Source organism: Propithecus coquereli, unplaced genomic scaffold (assembly GCF_000956105.1).
Source record: "Propithecus coquereli isolate 6110/MARCELLA unplaced genomic scaffold, Pcoq_1.0 Scaffold34, whole genome shotgun sequence".
NCBI classification, from domain to species: Eukaryota; Metazoa; Chordata; class Mammalia; order Primates; family Indriidae; genus Propithecus; species Propithecus coquereli.
Genome location: NW_012149063.1, coordinates 7,665,598 through 7,688,693, shown reverse-complemented (window position 1 = coordinate 7,688,693; position 23,096 = coordinate 7,665,598). Strand labels below are relative to the sequence as shown.

The following is a 23,096-nucleotide window of genomic DNA, read 5'->3' as shown; positions in this document are numbered from 1 at the left end:
AAATAACCTGAATATAAATTCAGCAGACAACAAAAGATTCATGAGGGGTAAAGTATTGTTTAAATCTAATTTTTATGAAAAGGTAAAATCATGACTGTCCTGCAGATACAAAAATGAATAGACACTAAAAATTTATTTTACTCATAATAGATGAGAGAACCAGACAGATGTTGTAATCGATTGAAAGGAAAAGTCAAAAGAGCACAAATTTATATGAAGTCAAGAAATATTGAGATGAATTGCACATGGAGATAAAATTATAATTGTTTTTCCATTGAGAGGGGAATAGGGAAGAAGTCAATTAAACCACCACTATTTGGGAAAAAATTTATATACCAGTTACCTACAACTTAGTTACCGAAATGGTTCAAAGACAGTGTACTGTGCTAGAATCTGATAAGCCAGTAGCGTATGCTATAGATGATACATAGTTTTTCGTTGAAACACAAACATTTTCTGTGCTGTGAATAAATATCTCAAAATTGCTGAAAACAGTACCAGACTTGGCAGCCAGGCTATGTGAAGAACTAAGGGAGATGATCACTAAAAAGATAGCCTTTGAGTTGCTTTGGGCACTGCTTTATTTAATCTAATTCAGATGAGTCATTGTTCTTCACTACCACATCCAGGAATCCCACTTCTGGATATTTGTCCAAAGGAAGTGAAATTAGAATGTTGAAGAAATGTCTGCACTCCCCTGTTTATTGCAGCAGCATTCCAAGATTCCAAGATATGGAATCAGCCTAAGTGTTTATCAGTGAATGAATGGATTAAGAAAATATGATATATATATATGTATATGATGGAATACTGTATATTCCATTCCAATATATGGTGGAATACTGTATATTTCAAATTGAATATAGCCTTAAAAAAGAAGCAAATCCTGACATTTGCAACATGAATGGACCAGGAAGACATTATATTAAGTGAAATAAGCCGGGCACAGAAAGAAAAATGCTGCATGATCTCCCTGGTGGAATCTAAAAAAAGTTACATTCATAGAAGCAGAAAGTAGAATAGTGGTTACCAGGGACTGGGGGGTGGGGTGGGGGTTGGAGAGATGTTGGTTAAAGGATAAGAAATTTCAGTTGGGCAGGAGGAATAAGTTCAAGAGATATATTATACAATATGGTGACTATAGTTAATAACAATGTATTGTATACTTGAAAATTGCTGAGGGTATATTTTTAAGTGTTTTGACCACAAAAAAATAAGTATGTGAGATAAGGCTTGTATTAATTTGCTTGTTTTAGCCATTCCACGATGTATACTTATATCAAAGCATCATGCCTTATACCATAATATATGTACAATTTTTGTCAATTATAAATACTGAGAAAAGGTGAACTTTGCCAAGAAAAATAAATAAAATGAGAATAATACGATCTTATGAGGATGAAGTGGAATAATTCCTGTCTTATTTTGAGGATTAAGTGATCTTTAAATGTAAGTAAAATACATAGCAAATACTAAGAGCTCAATAAATATATTACCCCCTAGGGAAAAAGCTCTTTCCATTCCTGTGATTTTGCAGTTAGAGCAGGCATCTTGTCGTTCAGGACCCAGTTTAAATGTCATCTTTTCAGAGAGGGCTATCCTGACCACGCAATTGAAATACCTCACTAGTTCTCCCTTTTGTTGCCCATTTTTATTTTCACTATAGCCCTTATCACTACTTCCTATTTTCTTGTTTTCTTGGTTTTTGTGGTTTTTTTTTTTTTGCCCTAAGTGTGTTCACAGGATCTTGTCTTCTTTTTTAAAACTTCTCCTTCTTTATTGTATGTCTCTGTTAGAATGTGAAGTTCCAAAAGAATTAGGATAATTTTGACCTTATTCAGTGATGTGTACCCCTGCAGATAGAAAAAATGGCTATGACATATTTGCTGTTTAGTAAATGGTTCTTGAATAAATGGGACAAATGCCCTCTATGGATATTCTGTCTACCCCAGTAAAAATGCCTCAGAATCTGCCCTAAGTCTTCCCTTAGCTATTGCCAGCACACCTGCCATGAAAAGCCAGGGAAAGATCAGCTGTGGTTAGGGAAGAGCTGGTGGGAGAACAGAAGGGCAAGATTATATGGAGATGTTAACAGAACAGCAGAACAGAGACTCTGGAGTAACAGGAAGGGAGAGCAGTAGCAGGGGAGGAGGGAAGAGAAAGCCACAGTCTGTTGTGGCACCATTGTGGCATTAAGGTTTTGGGTGTTTTAATTTACTCTTTGAATAAAGGGATGTGAATATTTTTTTCAGTTCATTAAATTCTACAGTAGAATGAACAATAGTTTAGTCCAACATTTTACATACCCAGCATTTTATAGATTAGAAACAGCTCTAGAGAGATGAAGTGACCAGTCCAAGTGGCACAGAAAGTCTGCTGGTAGAACTGCAAGTCCATACCCTGATCTCTAATCTTACTAAAATTCTGTTTTAAAAATATATGCTTTAGTTTATCACATATACAGAATGTTGAGTTATGTTGTGCACATTTGCATTTTCACAAATAAACTTTTTTTCTCCTTTCCCAATAGGTAGAAAACAGACCAAAGTATTATGGAAGAGAGTAAGTATGGATTATCAGAAAACATTTTATAGATTGGCATATGTAAAAGAGACAGGTAAATGGATGCTTTTAGTAAAAATAAAAGCAAGATGAAGGAAGTATTCAAGTTTGGTGGAGTTGAATTTTCTTTTTTCTAATTACAAATGTAATTATTCTGATTGGTGGAAAATATAGAAAATAATGACAAGTTCTAATCTCAGGGTGTTTTTTTAAAAAAATAATGACAAGTACAAAGAAGAAAATAGCATGGGCAAATGTATATGCATTTAATGTTAAAGAGGCAAGCCCTATAAGTAAATAATCCTAGATGTATATGAGGAAAATGTATATATTTGTGCATATACATATTAGGTGTATAGATATATATACACACACACACATTGGGATATGGGTCATTTATTCTATATTTATACCTTTATTTTTTGGATTTTCTATAAGTAGGTATTTTATTTATTAAAAAATTGCAATTCATGCTACCCAGAAACAACTAATGTAAAACATTGTGAAGTATTACCTTTTTTTATTATTTTTTATCTTTTTAACTTCCTCAGCATACAGAATGAAGTATTACTTTCTGAAGATCTATTTTCCTAATGGTTTTTTTATACATATAATTTTGCAGCCTGATTTTCCATTTAATATTGATAATGAAAATTTTTTCTGTTTTGTGAAAAATGCAATAATTTTTAAAGTCCTCAATTTTCTGATTACTAAAAACCAGAAATGTAGCTTTCTAGGGAAAAGAATAAAAATCACCTATAATCTCATCGTTCCCCAAATAAAATCATTTGTGTTTTATGACTGGAGATCATATCAGATAAACAACAGTGTACATAGCAAATATTTTAAATTATTTAAAATTCTATGTAAGTTTTCAAGACTTGTGAATGGATCACAAGTACCTACCTGTGAGTTGAGGGAAGGGTGATTCCAAAGTGGAAAACCACTGGTATTCTTTGCAGTTGTACTGTAATTTATATAGTCTCCTGCTTGTGACAGTTGGGTTGCTTTTACTATCTTATTAGAAGTAACACCATAAGAAATATCTCAGTACATAAGATTTTATGGGGGGTAGAAATTTTAGGTCAATTGGTATGAATAGTTTTAAAGTTCTTTAAATATCATTTCAGGTTTTGTTACACAATTTGCTTTCTTGAGTTTGATTTTCTTTTGAGTTAATTAATCCTTTTTTTATCAGATAGATAGTATATTTTACTAACTTTATTAATTGATGTCATGTAAACTAAAAATATATATCAATATGCTAATCTGATGGTGTATGTTACTACAAGGGATAGGTTACCATCTTTTTGCTTCCAGCAGGGTCAGAGTGTTAGCCTATGGACCTAATTCTCAAACATGGAGAAATTGATGGAGATGAGAAATTCAGGAGCCCATTGTAAACCTAGCTGTTAAAATTATCATGATTTGAACATACCTACCATGAACTGTTTTTAGACTTAAATTGAGAGATACTGAACCATTCCTATGAGGAAGAACTCTAGAAAATTGCCACTTGCCCCTAGTAAAGTTCCTAAATTATTAAGGTGCCATTTCAGGACCTTCTAAATGTATCATTCCAGATTCAAGAGACTATTGTTTCTTTTGTACCAGTGAAAGCTGCGAAGTTTCTTTTGAGCAGTGGGTCAATGCAGTTATTGTAGGAGAGGAAAGACTTTCCCTCTGTTTTCCTGTTTGATAGCTGGGTCTATGAAATAAACTAGCCACAGGTAAATTAACAGGAAACAAAGTATTCAAATTTATTTTTCACAGAAAAAATAAAGTGAATGCCTCCAAAAAAGTGAGATTTGAGAACTGGTGTAACCCATCTTAATAGGGAAGGGGAAAGTAAATGATTTTTAGGAAAGATGATTGATTGGGCCCATAGAAGAATAGATGGGAGTTATGCTAGTTTGTCACAACGTTTATCTGGGCGTGATGTAGAATTTCAGTTTCCTCTCCTGTGATAGGAGTCAGTCTTCACTGGTCGATGAAAGTCATGGGTAGGGGATTGATGACAGTGGAATTCCTTTTGGAAGATCTGTCTTTAGGTAGATAAGGGGAGTTCAAAGAAAGCCTCTCCCCGCATTTGGTATTTTTCAAGCTCCTTCTGCTCAAAATAATCAATATGCCAAAGAAGCATATTTTGGGGTGACATGTCCTGAATTCCTTCATTATCTTTGAGTTACTGAAAAGTCAATATATTTGTAAGTTCTTTGTAAATTGTAAATCAACATATAAATGTAAGATAGTTTTATTTTTTTTAATATGTGTCACCACTGACATTTTTTTCCTTATCAATGTTTGTCATATTGTTATAGATGTACTGTGTTTGTGTAAAGAGTGTGTTATTTGTATTTATTCTTCCTCTTTTTTTCCATGTTAATCAAAGATAAGATCTTAGCAGAGAGTGAAAGCAAGTATTATAGTTGTTTGCTTTGGGCTTGAATATGCAGTAATGCAGATTATGCACATTATTGTGCAATCATGCCAATTAAAGACAACCCAGGGTCCTGGAAAATTGCCAGTGTAGACTCTGAGCCAGAATTTTGGAACAGTGTTACTAATGGAGAGAAAGGAAATGGGACACATTTCTGTATATTTTTTTTAGCAAGTCCATATGGTTAAATGGCTACATAAGAAAGAAATTGTCCTCTAGAGAGAGGTGGTTGATCTTCCCTTTGATGGATGTGAATTTTGATTCCATGGTTGTTAATTGGATTGGATCACTACTTAGGTGCTGTTCTTATCACCACAGAGAAGCTGGCCACGGGCCAGGCCCAGGGAAACACAAGCACAGTTAAACCCCAGTGCTTCCAACTGCATTGTATGGCAGTACTTTGTCTAGAATACAACAGGAGAAGGTGGGGGCTTTTGTTTTATTGAAAAATGTAGAAAGCACAGTTTCTGAATTGACGTTGTTTCTTAGGTTTCACGGCATGATCTCCAGAGAAGCCGCCGACCAGCTCTTGAGTGTGGCTGAGGGGAGCTACCTCATCCGGGAGAGCCAGCGCCAGCCTGGGACCTACACTTTGGCTTTAAGGTTGGTCATGGGCCTGCAGTTATAACTGTGCTTCATTTAAAACCCTCTTAATAGAGGGCTTTAAATTTTAAAAGCATCCAGCATGTAATTGAATTGGTTCTTGTTTTCTTGGGACCTAATTACCATTTTAATAGCTTTGAGACCCTTTAAAAATTCCTCATGAATGGTAACACTCAGTAATTAAGAATTGAAAAACTTTTAAAGCATTTTTTAGTAGCTACTTCCTTCCATTCCATCTTACCCCTTCTCTCCCTGTCTGTCTTGCTGCGTCGCCTTTCATCAGATCTCTTAAATAGGAAAGGGACTTAGAGAAAGATCTTTGTAACTGATAAAGCTAAAGCCAGTGTCATTTCTCTTAGGTTGGCTTTTGGTTGAAGCAGCCTTTCTTAGGAGCTTTTGGCTCTTCCCTATTAACTGAACTTTGCCTATTCTGTCTGTTCCTAGCTTATAGTACAGTGCCCAGAAACAAATATTTCTGTTAACCTTGTAATAATAGCCCAATAATAAGAACAGTAATACAATAGCAGCTTATCTATTGGGTTTACCTCATGCCAGGCCTCTAACCTCATTTAAGCCTCGCAACATCTCTGTGTACTGTTACCATCCCCAGTTTACAGATGAGGAAACAGAGGACCTGCAGGCTGAGTAACTTGGCAGAGATCACACATTTAAGAAGTTGTGCAGCTGGTGTTTGAATCCACACTGTCTGGCTCAGAGTCTGGGCTCTTAATCTCTCTACACTGCTGCCTCTCCAAAGGCTCACAGTAGTTATCCATCATCTTTGTGCATCTCTTCATTTATTCATTTATACGTACATTCATCTGTTCTTTGGAAAAGACTTAAAAGTAGCAACTCTCAAAGAAAGAGGTCAAAGAAATGACATTTCTTTTGGTAGCCACAAGTAGAGAATAGAAAGATGACATTAATATTTAGGACTAACATGTCTAACTCCATCTCCAATCACTTGTGCCTGTGTGAGTGAGCAGGGACGGGTTTTATTCCTTTCCACAGATTTAATATTAATCTCTCTGATAAAAAGCATGATATAATTTATTTTATACTGAATTCTGAATCATTTGCATACCTGGAGAATAGCTTGTCACAGGAGTTCATGTTCATGGAAATTTGGTTTTTATGGCAAATTATAAAGTATAAATCCCCCTTCAATTATTTAAGTTAATTATAATGTTTTCCAGGTTTAAATTGTAGTAAGCGAGGAGGGGAGAATGTGGTCTGGCAATTCACATACCTATTCGATTTGCCATTGATTGAATTAGAAGACTAATTTGGGCAAATCACAGAATTTCTTGCAGTTGGTTTCTGCATCTTTGTACTCATAACATTTTATAATTCTGTAGTTCTATACCACTGCATTTCCAAATGTTTGGTGATATGGTCGGTCGTCTGGGGTAAATAAGCCTTGATGTAAAGGATAGAGGACCAGAATGAAGGAGGAAGAGGTGGGGTAAAATAAGAAACAGGAATCTGCACAACACTCTCTTTCTTTCTTCTTTGTTGCTGTTTCCCCTACCTTTCTCCGAGATCACATAGAAGTTATAAAACTTTAGTTTGAACTCAGGTTGCCTGATTGCAAAGTTCAAGTATTAATGCTATCCATTACACCATATACCCCTCATAACATGTCTGTCACGTGGTTTTCACTGGCTGACACCAGCAAATACTCGAGGGCCACAGATTTAGTTTGGGGAAAACTAGTGCCCAAACCTTCCAAGCTCTTCCTCATTCCCACCTTCTTGCCCTCTCTCATTCTACTCGTGGCTTTAGGTTTATAATCACTTCCCTTCCACTCTGACCCCATAAATCTCGATGGGAGTGTTTTAAATTCATAGGTCTCGGGTAACATAAGGCCTTTCTTTGTTATTAAAAATCACCACAAAATCATTACTTGGAAAAGAAATGGTAGTGAGTAAAAGCGGCTGTAGTGAGGGTAGGGAGAGGAATTTGTAAATATGAATTGCGAGTAATTCACATGCTGAAATATGATCGATGTTTTTCTTGTTTTAAACTAGATGTTTGACAGGGAAGTGTTAGGCAGAATATGAAATAGAAGTTGTATTGATATATGTATTACTCTTGTCTGATACTCCTGTTTCAACTGATAATCCATTTCACATCAATTCGTTTTATTTTCAATGGAATATATGATCCATCGGGGGTAGCCAGTTTGTCTAGTTTATAGCTATTGATATTCATTATGCGTTTACCGTTTACCATTAACCAAAGGCTCTGAAATTAGGAGTAAGTCCTTGAACGCAGTTTCTCAATAGGCTCTTCAATCTCAGTATATTCAAAACTGAACTCATCACTTTTCATCCCAAATATATTATAATATCTATATTTCTTTTATTATCTAGTCACACTGTTAATTCAGTCAGTTCCACAAGATAGAAACCAAGAAATCATTTTTCTTTTTTTTCTTAGGTCTATTTTAAGATGCAGGCCCTGGCACCATTCATTTAGAGGCCCCCATCTTACATTATACCACGTAGCAAATATATACTTTTTGCTGTTAAAAATGTGTAAAATTTTTTAAAAATATAAATTGCTTTTGTACTTAACTTTAATTTTGTAGTTTTTCTTTTGTGTTTTGGAGCCATGCTTTTCTTTTTATATTTCATACCTTTTCTTCGACCCTGGAAAGCCCTAGGTACTGTGCCTGTACTACGTAATGGTTAAGAGGACTTTCTTTTTTTGCTTATCTCACACAGCCAAAAATCAACAATCTTATTTCTTAAGTATTTCTCAAAATTTCCCCTCCTTTTCAACTCTAAACCACTTCCTGTACTAGTTTAATAACTGCCTAAGAAGTCTCCACATGTCTAGCCTTGCCCCTTCTAATATACCTCCCACAGTATCATAAATGATCCATCTTAGAATCTGATAGGATGATCAGCAAGGTTATTGGGTTGAAAAGAGTTTCAGAGAACATACTTCCCACTGTCAGTGGCATCTCCCCTGCACTTGCAGGGCCTGACTCTCCACTGAGGACCTTTGTGTGTGACGTGAGGTGCTCTCTAGGGGAGTATTATTCCATGTATGCTGTCAGAATACCAGTTTTCTGCAGTAAGTGGTTCTCACTGCATGGCAGGGCAGGCATTCTATGGATGAGATCTTTTTTCCCCTCTGCAGTTGCATCTTCTCCCACACCCCATCTCAGCCTGAATTTTAGGCCAGGCCTTATGTGGCTTTTCTGTCTTTGCTCATTTTCATTCTTCTTCACTCAGGAAAAATGATTGTTACTCATAGAAAGCGTGTTATATATACAAAGGGAGCAAGTAGATAGGCATTTGCATGTTTAGAGTGTATAGTTAAAAAGATGCTAGCCTGGGCACTAGATTATGACTCATGAAATGTTTCAAAGTAACCTTGAGGTTTTCTGTATGTTCATTTTGACAACATTTGGATTAGTGATAGTTTAATGAGATATCATGGCAGATATCGATTATACATAACCTAAAATAAGAAATTTAGTTGAAAACATATTTTCTTTATGGTTTTCATAGTTTTAGAACTAATTCTTTAAAAGATAGCTTTCATAAGTCTTCATATAATTTTTCTCACTAAAACAAAAAATTAGTAGGCTCAGTTTGGACATTTTCTATTGGCCTGACTTCCAGTTTACTAGTCCTGAGTTCTGCCACTTCTGATCTACTGTTAAACCCATTCATTGAGTTCCTAATGTCAGGTAATTTTCATTTGCTTCTTGGAAATAGTGAATTAGGGAAGTTAAAAAACTAGTGAAGGCTAATACGAGTGATCATATGAAATAATCTTTTAAATATTAGGCATCTATTTTCTCATTATCACCACTATACCTGATAAAAATTTAAATGATTCCTGGGTATAAGTGCAGTTACAACTCATTGATAACTAGTTGTTTTTTTTTTTTTTTACTGTTTTTATCTGAACATTTCATGTTTTTTTTTTAAAAAATGAGATTTCTATGAAGGCAAAAAGGCCTTTACTACTAATTCAATAAATACATAAGTGACATTTTCATCCTATTGGCTGTTTACTTTTCCTGCCTTAACTAAAATATGCAAATAGGTGAATTATAGCTAAACATTAGAATCTTAGTATTATTTCTCCTAAGTCATCCATTTAATGTAGGACACACTTGCTTGGACTCTGTCCAAGAGTTTTCTTGGAAATATAAAAAACATGTCTTTATATCAATGTTGCACATTTAATATGGCATGAGACTGAAAATATGCATTATTTTGATGTATTATTGGGCTCACTGTCAATATTGATTCCCTTTGATATAAAATATCAATTTTATAATAGCCTTTTCACAATGGTTTAAGCTCCTAAATATTTTTTTAAAAATCTATCACAAAGTAATTGCAATTATCTACTCTCACTGTTAGAACTTTGGAAATGAAGTTGCAGTATAGATTTTAGAGTCAGACAAACCTGAGTTCTAGTTGCCTAACCATATTTTATATATTTAACCTTTTCAAGCTTTAGTTTTCTATAATAATTATAAAATCGGAATAATAATCCCAGTAGTCTCAACAGAGAACTTATTAGTCTGTTATTAGTGGCATCCCACTTTTAAGAATCATATTGTCTGTCAGCTGCAAGTGTTATCTAATACTCAAAACAAGCAAACTCTACTGGCTTAAGCATAAATTATGTAAGGAAATATCTCACATAAGGAGAAATTCAGAAACGTAATAATAGTGTGGATGATCAATATCCCAGTGATGTTATGAAGCATTTGAGATCTTTCTGTTTCCGTTCATGGCCACTCACAGCATCAACTTTAGTGTAAGGCCGGTTTTCTTTGTCATCAAAAGGAAGCTTCCTGGGCAATCAGAGCTTTAGGCTTTCTTGTTTATGATCAGCAGGAGAGTATAAGGGAAGCTCTCAGGTTGGTGAGGCTAGTATGAGTCTCCCTTTCCCACCTCTGGGCCAGTCACATCTACAGGGAAGTACATGTACTGATAACTTGTCTAACTAGCATCTGCTCCTAGAGCTGGGGAATGGGCCAGCTTCTTCTGGAAGATGAGGCTTTGGGAGGAATACTGAATGACCAAACAAAATCTGGCTTTCTTTTCTTGTTTTAAATGAAAGAAGAAGGTTGAAGGGAAGGAAGGAAAACATGCCAGTTAGAAAGTTAACCATAGCCAGTACAGTGTTATAAGCTGTACTCATTAACATAGTTTCTTTCTTAGGCAGTAAGAATCAACCCATGGTGTAATTTTTCAAATGTTTTCATTTTGGTCAAACTCTTATTAAAGTAGTATATCCAATTTTAGCTTCAGTAAATACTACAGTAAGAAAATCAGATGTGAGTTCCAGAGAAAATTTTATGAGAGGCCAGACACCAAAGTTTTGTAAGTTGTTTTGATGGTGTTCTTTTGCCTGTAGTGTTTTAAAAACTTGATTTGGAGTATTATTTTCCAAACTGACTTTAAGATAATTCAATATATTTTTTAAAGGTTATTTGGAAAACCTAATTATGTTAATAATTTTAGCATAGTAAAAAATCCATAGCACTTTTGATAAATATATACCTTGAAATATTTATCCCTGGTATGTCACTAATACATGTCAAAGCCTTTCATGGAAATAAGGGGTTTAGTCTTCATGGTTAAATTGGATAATTTAATTCTTCAGATAACTGGATCCTCAAAAACAGCAGCATTAGTTGAGCTTTTGTATCCTGCCAAGTACTATTCAAGTGGGTCAAGAAAGACGACATTTAAGCTAGCTCGTAAAGGTACTCTAAAAGTTTACCAGGTAGAAGGGATAGTTTGTGAGGGAAAATGAGCATTTTAGGAAGAAGAAATGGCCAAGGCAGGAATATATAGAATAGCATGGAGCATTTGATGTATGGCAGACTACTGGGGATGGAGGGGTACAGGAAATGTTAGCAGTAAGTGTGCCAGGAGAGCCTAGTATTGTATGTTTAAGACTGTAGACTTTATCTGTAGGAAATGGGAGTCACTGAAGGCTTTTAATAGAAGGCAGTGTGGGTACATTTGCAATTTAGAAAGATCACTGTTGGAGCAATAAGAATGATGAGTGGAAAGGGTGGTGGGAACTAAATTTTACCAGAATTATTTAGCTAATTAATTTAGTAAGCAGTTTTTCTTTGGCTGTAGAGAACTGATCTTCAAAAAGGTTGCTAGATATCTTACAGATTTTAAAGATTTACTTTGAAGAGAAATGGTTTTTTTTTTCCTTTTTTCCCACCTCATTTATTTATTTATTTTTTTCTAAACCTCAGTATACACCAGAGAAGAGAAATATTAACTCCAAGTTTGGTAGCTCCAGAGACATTTCTGTTAATCTGACTCATTTTAGCTTCTCTAAATTGGGAGAACAACAAAGTGACTTGTGCAAGAGTCTTAATAATCCCCAAATCCTAGGATATTCTAGGACAGATTTGTACTTATTCCAGAGGATGTTTTATACCTACAAAATTCTTGGCTTTTTCCTGTTGATTTTATGCTGAACATCAAGATAAGAATTATTTGGAAAAATTTAAATAATCAGGAAGAAATGAAAATTTAAACACTGAAAAAACATGTTTGGACAAATTATATTTTCTTTTAAAATGTCATGTTTCTTATTTGATAAATTCTGAAACATGTATAGCCTATATTAGTCTGAAAAATAAAGTCATTATACAGAACAGTATGTGTAGTGTCATGCTACTTTTGTAAAATTTTGTATCTATCGGTGTATTTGTAAGTAGAGAGGTGTCTAAAAGAATGATCACCGAAATGTTTAGTGTTTATCTCTAAGTGCTGAAGTAAAAGGTGATATTTACTTCTTTGTATCTTTTAAGTTGCCTGACTTGTTTTTATGATGCAAGTATATCATTTTATAATCAGAGAAAAAACTCAATAGAGTTATTTTTATTTTGAGAAGAAATGAAGACATTACCTGCAACCCTTGGGTCAAAATGAAAAACAATACCTCCTAAATTTTTGAAGAGTTGATTATAAACGGAATGTATCAACTTATTTAAATAATTCCTCAGAAGCAGTATTGGTCAGCCCACGGGCAATAGAAAAAGAAGTCATAGAGGCCTGTGTTCATCCAGGTCTGTGAGGGAGTGGAGTTTTGTCCGACCCTGGAAATGCTATCTCTAGGAGGGAGACCAACAAGGTGCCATGTGGGTCTCTCTGCCATTAAACATAATCAACCAGATTTTTTTCCTGTAGTACTTCTCAGAGCCTGTGAGTATTATTAACAGGACTATCCTGCATTTCCTAAACTCATTTGACCATGAGACCCTCTTTTCATGAAATCTATCAGTGGAGCACATTTTGAGAATGTTCCATCGAACATTTGCTTCACTCAGTACCTCTTGCTCTGGACCCATGCTCACCAAGCAACCTTCTGATTAATGGCTTCCCATGTGGTCTGTCTACAGGGAGAGAAAACTTAAAAGGTATAGGCTGAGTACTGAGAGCCTTTGAGTTACTTCTCATTTTTGATTAACAAAATTAAGATTAAATGCTGGGAGTATAGGGAGGGAAAGAAGAAAGAAAATAGGTTTCTTCTGTTTGGCAAATTCAGATAAATATACACCTTCCCTCTAATTTTTTTCTTTTTTTTTAATATACCCTTTTTTTGATCAATGAACCTAAAAGACTACCCGCTAAAGTGTTAAATTGACAGGGAAAAAAAATTTAAGGGCTGATTGCCTCACTGATTCTTTTTCTTCCTGTTTTCTGAGATTTTTTTCCTGGACCAAAAAAAACTTACCTTCTGTCCAGACAGCGTTATGAAACATCTATCTACGACAACCAAGCACTGTTTCTATGTATTACAAAATTGTACCTTTTTTTCTAGCTCTTTTTGCTAGCATGGCTTTTGCATGTTCTCATATCTTACTCGGTTTTTTTAAATAGTTTTTTGAGTTATAAGTAACATACCAATTCATCCACTTCAAGTGTACAATTCCATGGTTTTTAGTACATCCACAAAGTTATGCAATATAGCAATTTTAGAACATTTCATCACCCTGAAAAGAAACTCTGTACCCATTTGCACTTACTTTCCATTTCTTCTCAGCTCTCCTAGCCCTAGGCAACCAGGGCTTATCTACTTTTGTCTCTGTAGATTTATACATCTTGGACATTTCATATAAAAGGAATATGTGATCTCTTTCCCTTAGCATAATGTTTTCAAGGTTAATCCTGCAGTACTTCTCAAGAGTCTGTGAGTATTGTTAAGAGGACTATACTACATCTCCTAAACTCGTTAGATCATGAGACCCTCTTTTCATGGAATCTGTCAGTGGAGCACACTTTGAGAATGTGTGCTGTAACATATATCAGTACTTTTCCTTTCTATTAATGAGTAGTATTAGAAAAATATGCCAGTGTACAGATATAGCGTATTTTGTTTACCAATTGGTGGACATTTGGGTTGTTTCCACTTTTGGGCTATTATAAATAATGCTGCTATAAGTAATGTTATTGTGAATAATACCGTATACAAGTTTTTGTGTAGACGTAGTTTTTATTTCTCTTGGGCATATACTTAGGAGTGAAATTGCTGGGTCCTATTATAACTCAGAAGTAACCTGTGTGTGTGTGAGAGAGACAGACAGGCAGATAGGGTCTCACTCTATAGCCCAGGCTGGAGTGAAGTGGCATCATCATAGCTCATTGCAACCTCAAACTCCTAGGCTCAAGTGATCCTCCTGACTCAGCCTCCAAGGTAGTTAGGACTACAGGCACATGCCACCACACCTGGCTAATTTTTTTACTATTGTGTAGAGACAAGGTCTCACTGTTGCCCAGGCTGGTCTCAATCTCCTAGCCTCAAGCAGCCCTCCTGACTTGGCCTCCTAAAGCACTGGGAGCCACCAGCACTTTGGGAGGTATGAGCCACCTTGCCTAGACAAAAGTAACCTTTTGAGGAACTGCCAAATTGTTTTCCAAATTGGTTATATCATTATGGTCCCATCAACAGTATATGCAGGTTCCAGGTTCTCCATATCTTTGTCAACACTTGTTATTTCTTTTTGAATATAAATTTCCTAGTGGGTGTGAAGTGGTATCTCATTATGTCTTGATTTGTACCTTACTCTTGAATGGTACTTCACTTTTCAAGTTTTTATCCTCAGCAGTGGTTTTTATTCACTAGTATTCTGTCTATTCAGATTTCAGTTCTCTCAAAAGTATGCATACGTAGCAATGGTAGAGAAAGACAAAAAAGTTGATTTCAAGATTTTTTTTTTTTTTAATTTTTAAGGCATGGCATAAGGCAGATTCCATTGAGCATTTCATTTAGGAGGAAGTTGAATTTCAAGTACATTTTGGGGCTAAGCAACAGGAACTTTGCCTTAGAGTATTCCTCTGTGACTCTCAGGTCATCTGCTTCGCAAATGGGAGCTGGAATCTGACTTGTGTGTCTACTCTAAGGTACCATAAGGAGGTATACCAGATACTCTTAATTTAAGATCTGTTTTTTAGTAACCAGATAGAGCCCCAGAAGGTGTTGATAATGTGATTCCTTTTCTGTGAATGATTTGGCACATCCAAATATTTTATTAATGGACTTAATAATTTTATAAATATTAATATAATAATAGCTAATGTTTACCATCTACTCTTCCAGGCATTAGGGTAAACATATGAATTATTTTTCAGATTTCCCAATCTTTTTCGTATTGTGGCACCCATAGTAAATAATGTGTGGTACATTGAAGTAAACGCACAAAGCTGATCATGGTCCAATGTGACTGGCCCAAGGACTTCAGTGTGTCAGCCCCTTCTTGGCCTCCAAATGGGTTAAACAGGTTTGATATCTCCTAACCTGTAACCTCTGTTGTCGACAACAGATTGGAAAACTCAGTTTTATATACAAAATAAACCAATGTGGTAGATTCTGTTACTTTATACATTTTACAGATGAGAAAACCAAGGCTTAACTTGCTCAAGACAAAAAGCAGAGAGACTGAAAAATATAACTTGTTAAAAACAACGTCAAAAAGCAATAATAAAATAAGTAGACAAGGGGTGTGACGTAAGAGTAAACTCTTAGCTTTTAAGTCAGTGCCTTTTTAGTAATTAAGATTTTAAAGTTATCAACACATTACCATTTTTATGAAGCATATAAACCTAGGTTTAAGGCCTTTAAGGATGAGATTTATTCCAACTAATTCTAAAGTGTTAAATTTCTACTCCCCACCCCTGAAAGAGAAAACCCAAATTAAATGTAGTCGAAGTTTAATAATTTAAACCAAAATTCCATTATAATTGATAATTTGTACTTACAAAAATTATTTTATAGTAAGTTTGGATAACTTATTAAAGAAAAACTGCAATAATTCTCTATAAAAATAAGAGCATATTTGCATCCATGTAACTTATTACATCTTTATTATGATTATGAAAGCAACACAGATATGGTAAAAAATTTTTCAAATAAGAGAAAAGTGCTTGCGATGATAAATTGTAGTACTTTTCCTGCCATATACTTCTGGTTCCACTCCCTAGAGATAACACCATTCACAATTATTTGTTTATCCTTTCAGAAAGCGGTGATGCATAAAATATACACCTATTTTTATGACATGTATGTATATTTTATTTTAAATGATAATTGCTAAGGGATAGCTAATCATAACAGCAAAGATAATCTCTAGTCTATGCAGAGATTTGCCCTATTGTCTGCCTGAGTACATGGTTGTATGATAAACAGCTAATGACTGACAATAGCCATATTACTTTGTTTATTGAGTTTTAGGTGATGATTGGCAGTTTAAGAACATGTTGAGCCAGATTCTGTGAGTTTGGCTTCAGTGCTTATGATGGGAATTGATGATTGGTGATAGAATGGACAACCAGATGGTAAAATAGGACTCCTCTGTATTCTGTAAATGGAATTGGGATTTAGTTTATTATGCCTTTGTGTTTAGAATGCTGATAAGATTCCATTAAGCAAAGGATTCCTGTGAGAATGTTATTTAATCCTTACAGTTCCAAAGATTTAGTATGAAGAAACTATTGCTACTATATTAGAAAATGATAAAATGCATTGAAGTAAAAAATGTAATTTTACTAATGATTGAAAAGAACCAACAATTAATTCTTAATTGAATCTCAGAATATTAGGTTGACTTTTAAAGTGAACTTGGTCAAAGAGTTCCTGAGTAAAGCCAGAGAATCACAGTAGATATTGGTGAAGGGGCCTTCGTACTTTTAAAATACGAAAATTGGTTGAAAGCTTTTTTTTCATATTTAAGAAGGATCAAAAGGAACCAGGGAAAGATTATGCTGCTAGTAGGCGTTGACGTGTAATGTACTGTGTGTTCTTTTGATCTGATAGCTCATGATAGGTTTAGTTGGTTGCCATGGTTTCATTTCATTTCCTGCAAACCTTCTTGTTGTGCTATTTGGAATAAGTGGAAAATAATGTTCTACAGAATAATTTTTCAGAAATGTTTTTCTGCTTCTCTTAGTTAAGATTATCAATCACTTTATGGGAAATTTTCTACCTATAAGAATAGGTAATAACATACATGACAGTAGAATTTAGTAGTCCTGAAATATCAAAAAATTAATACTGATAAAAGAGATAGCACAATTTACTTAAAAATGTAATACATGTTGTCAGTGCTGTAAACTTTTAAAAAAGAAAACATTGGTATAATAATTCCAGATTATATGAGGTACCCTTGATCAGCTGTGCTTTAATAAAGCTCTAGAAAGTAATTGATATGACACAATGGGGAGTGGGTAATTTAACTTAAGACATCCCTTCTTTAAAAAAATAGATGTGTTCTTGAAAATGTGCTGCAAACTGAACTATATTGTAAATGCACAAGAGATTAGTAGATGTTAAAGAGATTAGTATTTTTTTTCCATAACATATATACAATACAGAAAACATTTAAAATGTAGAAAAGCACAAAGAAAAGCAAGAAATCACCCCCGATCCTACTACCCAGAGATAATCACTGCTAAATTTTGTATGACGGCCAGGCGCAGTGGCTCATACCTGTAATCCTAGCATTCTAGGAGGCCTAGGCAGAAGGAGTTCAAGCTCAGGAGTTCAAGATGAGCCTGAGCATGAGCGAGACCCGTCTCTACTAAAAATAGACAGATTAGCCAGGTGTAGTGGTGTGCTCCTGTAGTCCCAGCTACTTGGGAGGCTAAAGGCGGGGGGATCACTTGAGCCCAGGAGTTTGAGGCTGCAGTGAGCTAGGATGACTCCACCACACTCTGCCCAGGGCAACAGAGTGAGACTCTGTCTCAAAAAAAAAATTGTGTTTGAAATTCTAGCATTTTCTTGAGTTATAGAGAAATAACTTCTTTCCAGGTACACTATTGTGTGGCCTGCTTTTTTTCAATTAGCTGTGTATCATTAATATTTTCTATGTCAATAAGTATATGGGAAGTTTGCTGTTTGAATTAATTCCTTTTTTTTTTTTTTTTTTTTAATCGAGACAGAGTCTCACTCTGTTGCCCTGGCTAGAGTGCCGTGGCGTTAGCCTAGCTCACAGCAATCTCAAACTCCTGGGCTCAAGCGATCCTCCTGCCTCAGCCTCCCAAGTAGCTGGGACTACAGGCATGTGCCACCATGCCCGGCTAATTTTTTCTATATATTTTTAGTATTCCAGATAATTTCTTTCTATTTTTAGTAGAGACAGGGTCTCGCTCTTGCTCAGGCTGATCTCGAACTCCTGAGCTCAAACAATCCGCCCACCTCGGCCTCCCAGAGTGCTAGGATTACAGGTGTGAGCCACCAAGCCCAGCCTAAATTAATTCTTTATAAGGTCAAGTTTCACCTCCCTTTTTTTCAAACTCTGATTTTTACTTAATTGTATTTACTTATTTAAATTTAGGTTTATCCATAAATGTTTGGTTTTAATTAATATGTGCACTACTGAATAAAATGCAGAAAAGTAGGAAAAGGAAAGTATTACCTATAATCTCAGAGATTATAGATAATAGACAAATAGTATTTTTGGCATTTTAAAAATATATTTTTGTTGTTACTCCTTTGTTTTTAGAAAATTGTAGTTCTGGGTGCTAGAGATACAAGGATCAACAAGACAGTCAAGATCCCTGGCCTCATGGAACTTAATAGTTTACCAGGTAGAGAGAGGATTAGACTTTAATGAAATTGTCCCACAAATATAAAGCCAAAAACAGGTGAGTGCTACAGAAAGAAAACAAGGGGAGCTATGACTGCATAACGGGGGATCTGATCTCAATCCACAGTTTCACTCTACATCTTTAGATTGCAGTCAGGCAAGGCTTTTCTGAGAAAGGAAAGTCTGATTTGAGCACTGGAGGCTGTGTGAGAGTGGCCTACGGGAGGAGGGTGAGTGAGAGGACAAGGAGAGATGCGAGTCTGGCAGGCGGAGCAGCTTGTCTGTGCAAGGGCTGTAGTGTGTCTCCCACCTGGGAGTCGGGGTGGTGGGGGTTACAGTGAGCTGGAGAGGGAAAGGGTGAGGCGGCACCATCTGCTTCCTGTAGGCCATGTTAAGAATTTTGCTCTGTATGCTAAGAGCTGGGTTGTGACATGACCTAAGTTTGAATTTCTTTGATTTCAGTAGGAAAAACAGCCAAAGGGGATCAACAGTGGATGCACACAAGAAGGTTACTTGTTACATTTGTGTCAATGGATACTGTTTGTATATATTATGTATGCAACCATTTATTATATTTACTGTGCATGTTTTCTCTATTTTTGTTGGTCCTTGACATAAAAATATTTTAATTTTACATGGTTACACTTTCAGTGAATCTTTTTCTAAGTAATTCATTCCATATTTCTTTAGCCAAGAAAGTACTACCTCTACAAGAGATATGATAGTTACATTGATTTTCTTTTAGATTTTGTGATATATTTTATACATTTAACTTTTTAATACATTACTAATTTATTTTAATATTATATGAGGTAAATATATTTCCCAAACTATTCTGTGGAATACTTTCTTCAGTATATTTAATAGGTGCCACAGGAGTAAGGCAAAATAAATTTGGGAATTGTTGCATACCATATCCCTGTCCTGGGGATATTTTTAAAGGTTCTGAGAAGTCTTGAAGTAAAACAAAATCAACACACATATACACACAAAAACTGATAGTTTGTTCAACTTTTTATAATAAGCATTTCTCTAGCTTTTTGGACCAATTATGAGCACCTCACAGAATGCCACAGGGCATAATTCTAAGTAGATGTATTTGCTAATGGCTAACCAATGGTTCAGAGTCAGTCTGGGCAGTCCTCTCTTTCCGAATTGTTGGGGATTATCCTTAACACTTACTGCTATTGACTGTACTGTAGAATGTGACAAACTGCTCAAGATCGAGGTTATATTAATTTTCCTGTCTTTAATCCTAGTCAAAAAGACATGGTTAGTCACATAGATCAGGTGTTGGCAAACCTTTTCTGTAAAGGATCCAATAGTAAATATTTTAGACATTGCAGGCACATTGAGAATATTATATTATAGAGGTTCTTACATAGCCATTTTAAATGTAGCCATTTAAAAATTTTAATCCATATTAACAAAATATATTCCTGACTCTATAGTATGAAAAATCAAATCAAATAAAATCCATGTTTAGCTTGTTGGCCATGCAAAATTAGATAGTGCTCTGGGTTTGGTTCTCGAGCAGTCATTTGCCAACCCCTGATGTAGACCGCTGTCTGCGTTGCTGCTACTGTATCTGGCAAATCTTTGACCTTTACACATTCTAGAGTTGGCATTCATATTGAGTCAGGGACAAGAAGGTATTTAACAAATGTTAGTGTTTTTATTTTCACTTTGCTTTTGTTGGTAGAATATAATTACTATTATTTTTATCAGTGATTTTAAAACTTATCTATACCGTGACTTTTTCTAATTTTTATGTATCTTATCTGTCTTCTCCTGAATGCCCTACCTTTTCAGTTACCAAGATTTTTCCACTACCAAACTTCCTATAGCACTTTTCATTCAAAAACATCCTATTGGCTTAAATGTACGAAATTTCTCCACTGTCTATGTAAATACATACTACCCAACATTTTCTCACTGAATTCTTATTTCCACAAACACAGTTCCCTTGTGGGGAAGTTCCTTTTCTCTTACTGCCTTCAAGATTCTCTCCTTGTCTTTCACTTGTAAGAGTTTGATTATAATGCATCTTTGTTTGCATCTCTTTGGGTTTATCCTGGTTAGAGTCCTTTGAGCTTCTTGAATTTGGATTTCCATTTCCTTTTCTGATACTTGGAGAAGTATTCAGCCATTATTTCTTCAAATAACCTCTCTACTGCTCTTTCTCTTTCTGGAACTCCCATATGTGTATTGGTGCACTTGATATTATCCCATAAGTTCCTTAGGATTTCTTCACTAATTCTTTGTTCATTTTTTTCTTTGCTCCTTTGATTTGATAATTTCACATGACCTGTATCCAAGTTTGCTGATTCTCTCTTCTGCCTTATAAAATCTGCTGTTAAATCCCTCTAATGACTTTTTTCCTCCAGTTGTGTTCTTCAGCTATAAAATTTCTTTTTTACACTTTCTCTTTGTAGATAGTATCATTATTATGCATTTTTTCCTGATTTTGTTTAGTTGTTTATCTGTGTTGTCTTAGAGATCATTGGGCTTATTTCAGACATTTATTTTGAATTCTTTGTCAGGTGATTTATAGATATTCATTTCTTTGGGGTTGGTTTTGGAAGATTTATTTTATTCCATTGATTGTGCTGTTTCCCTGTTTCTTTGTCTGCTTTGTAAGTTTGTTGTTATTGTTTTTAACTAAGTTTTATGCATTTTAAAAAACAGCCACCTCTCCTAGTCTTTATGGACTGTTTTTGTACAGGGAAAGACTTTTACCAATCAGCCTGTCTAGAGATTCTGGGGGACTCTAAAACCTTTCAGGAGGCATGTTATTTCTGTGGGCTTCTACATCCCAATTAAAGAGGTTTGCTGGTTTCTTTTTCAGGAGCTCATAATTTTTTGCTCCCTCTGGGGTCTGTAGTATTGCATGTTCTGTGGTCCACAACAGCAAGTTGCCCCTCTCTCCCTTGTTCCCAGAAGCCTCTTGCCCTCTAAAGTATGCCAGCTCCTTCTCAGTTCCCAGAATTAGGTGAGATACTGGTCCCTTGAGCAGTTCTCTGAAAAGCCGAATACCATATGCACACTTCATTCTTCTCCCTCCCTTCTGAGGAAGAAGCCATGAGTTGAGCACCTTTGGTGGGCTCATACCAAGCTGTGCTGGCCTCTGTCTGTGGCATCGCAGTCCCTCTGTTGCTGCCTCAAGCCAGCCTCACAATGCCAGTTCATTAGCACTCTAAATCAGGTGAGAGACAAACTAGCCCCTCAAAAAGCCCTCCAAAGAGCAGAAACATTGGATGCATGTTTCTCTCTTGTTCCTTCCACTCCCCTATCTCCACCCAGAAGCCACAGGCAGAGCTGAGCTGTACTTATCTTTGGGGAGGGGTTATTGTGGGTAAAGTGAAATGACTCTTTCTGCCTTTTCAATGCACCTCTTCTGGTCTTTGCACTTGTCTAGAGCACTGCAACTTCTTAACTGATTTCTGAAGTCCTCATAAAGGTATTTTGGTCCATATATGGATGCATTGCTCTTATTAAATACATTGAATGTTTCCTTTGATTTGTTTTCCCTCTCCTCCCCCTCTCTCCCACCCTTTATTGTCCTTTCTTCCTTGAATGTGGTAGAACAGGTATCCTGTGAATGTCTCTTGTTATCCTCAGGCCTAAATAGCTGCCCTATGGTTCTTGTCATCTTCCTGAGTGAGTGTTCCTTTCTCCCCCTGCTTCCCATCTGCTCTTGTTTCAGACATTGTGTTAGCTTTTGGCTCTACTTATGCTCTCAATTAAGGTCATTCTCCAGGCTACAGATTGACCCCTCCTGCTAGGGCTTTCAAAATTTTTATGCGGAGTTCCAGTAGCTATTTGCTGCCAGGTTTTTAGATTCCCTTAGAAATCTACTGATGACTCAGGTGTTTTGATATTTAGGATGGTACCTAATACGCAAGGTTATATGCGAGTCTGTATTGAAGATGGTTATGCCTAGTGCTTTTGATCATGTAGTTATTAAGTTATTTTCTGAAAAAATCTGTACATGTTCCTTAAATATACCTAAGTACAAGGCACCACTTATAGTAAATATATGTATGTCTATTTGTCTTTAAAAATGAACCGAGGTCCTCCAGGGCAGAAACAAAGTTTTACTCATTTTGGTTTCCTTCAACCTTGTGCAGTGCTTGGTATATTCTAGACTTATTCTATAGAATTGCATTGGATAATAAATTTTCAGACTCAGAATACTTACCTGTGATAGAGTTCTTTACATAAATAAAAAACTGCAGAAAGCCATTTTTCATTCTATTTACCATTCTTGTATAAGGATCTCTTAAGTGGACAGATATTCTTGATTTCTTTGCTGTGTTGCTCTAAAAGATACATAGCCTAATTATGGGGCTTTTGATGATCTTTTTGGCCCTGTGGTTTTAAGTCGATATAGGT

At 35.5% G+C, this 23,096-nt stretch overlaps 1 protein-coding gene across 3 annotated transcripts in view; it reads left to right on the top strand.

Moving 5' to 3' along the window:
* The window catches only part of CHN1 (chimerin 1), a 250,415-nt gene that overhangs the window by 76,137 nt on the left and 151,182 nt on the right, over positions 1–23,096 (top strand). For all 3 annotated transcript variants that reach the window (XM_012650749.1, XM_012650747.1, XM_012650746.1), the window contains 2 exons: positions 2,535–2,562; positions 5,492–5,605. Coding sequence is in view for 2 of the 3 variants with exons in the window: in XM_012650747.1 (XP_012506201.1) it covers positions 2,535–2,562; positions 5,492–5,605 (142 nt within the window). In the remaining variant the exon portion in view is untranslated. The remainder of the gene's footprint in view (positions 1–2,534; positions 2,563–5,491; positions 5,606–23,096) is intronic.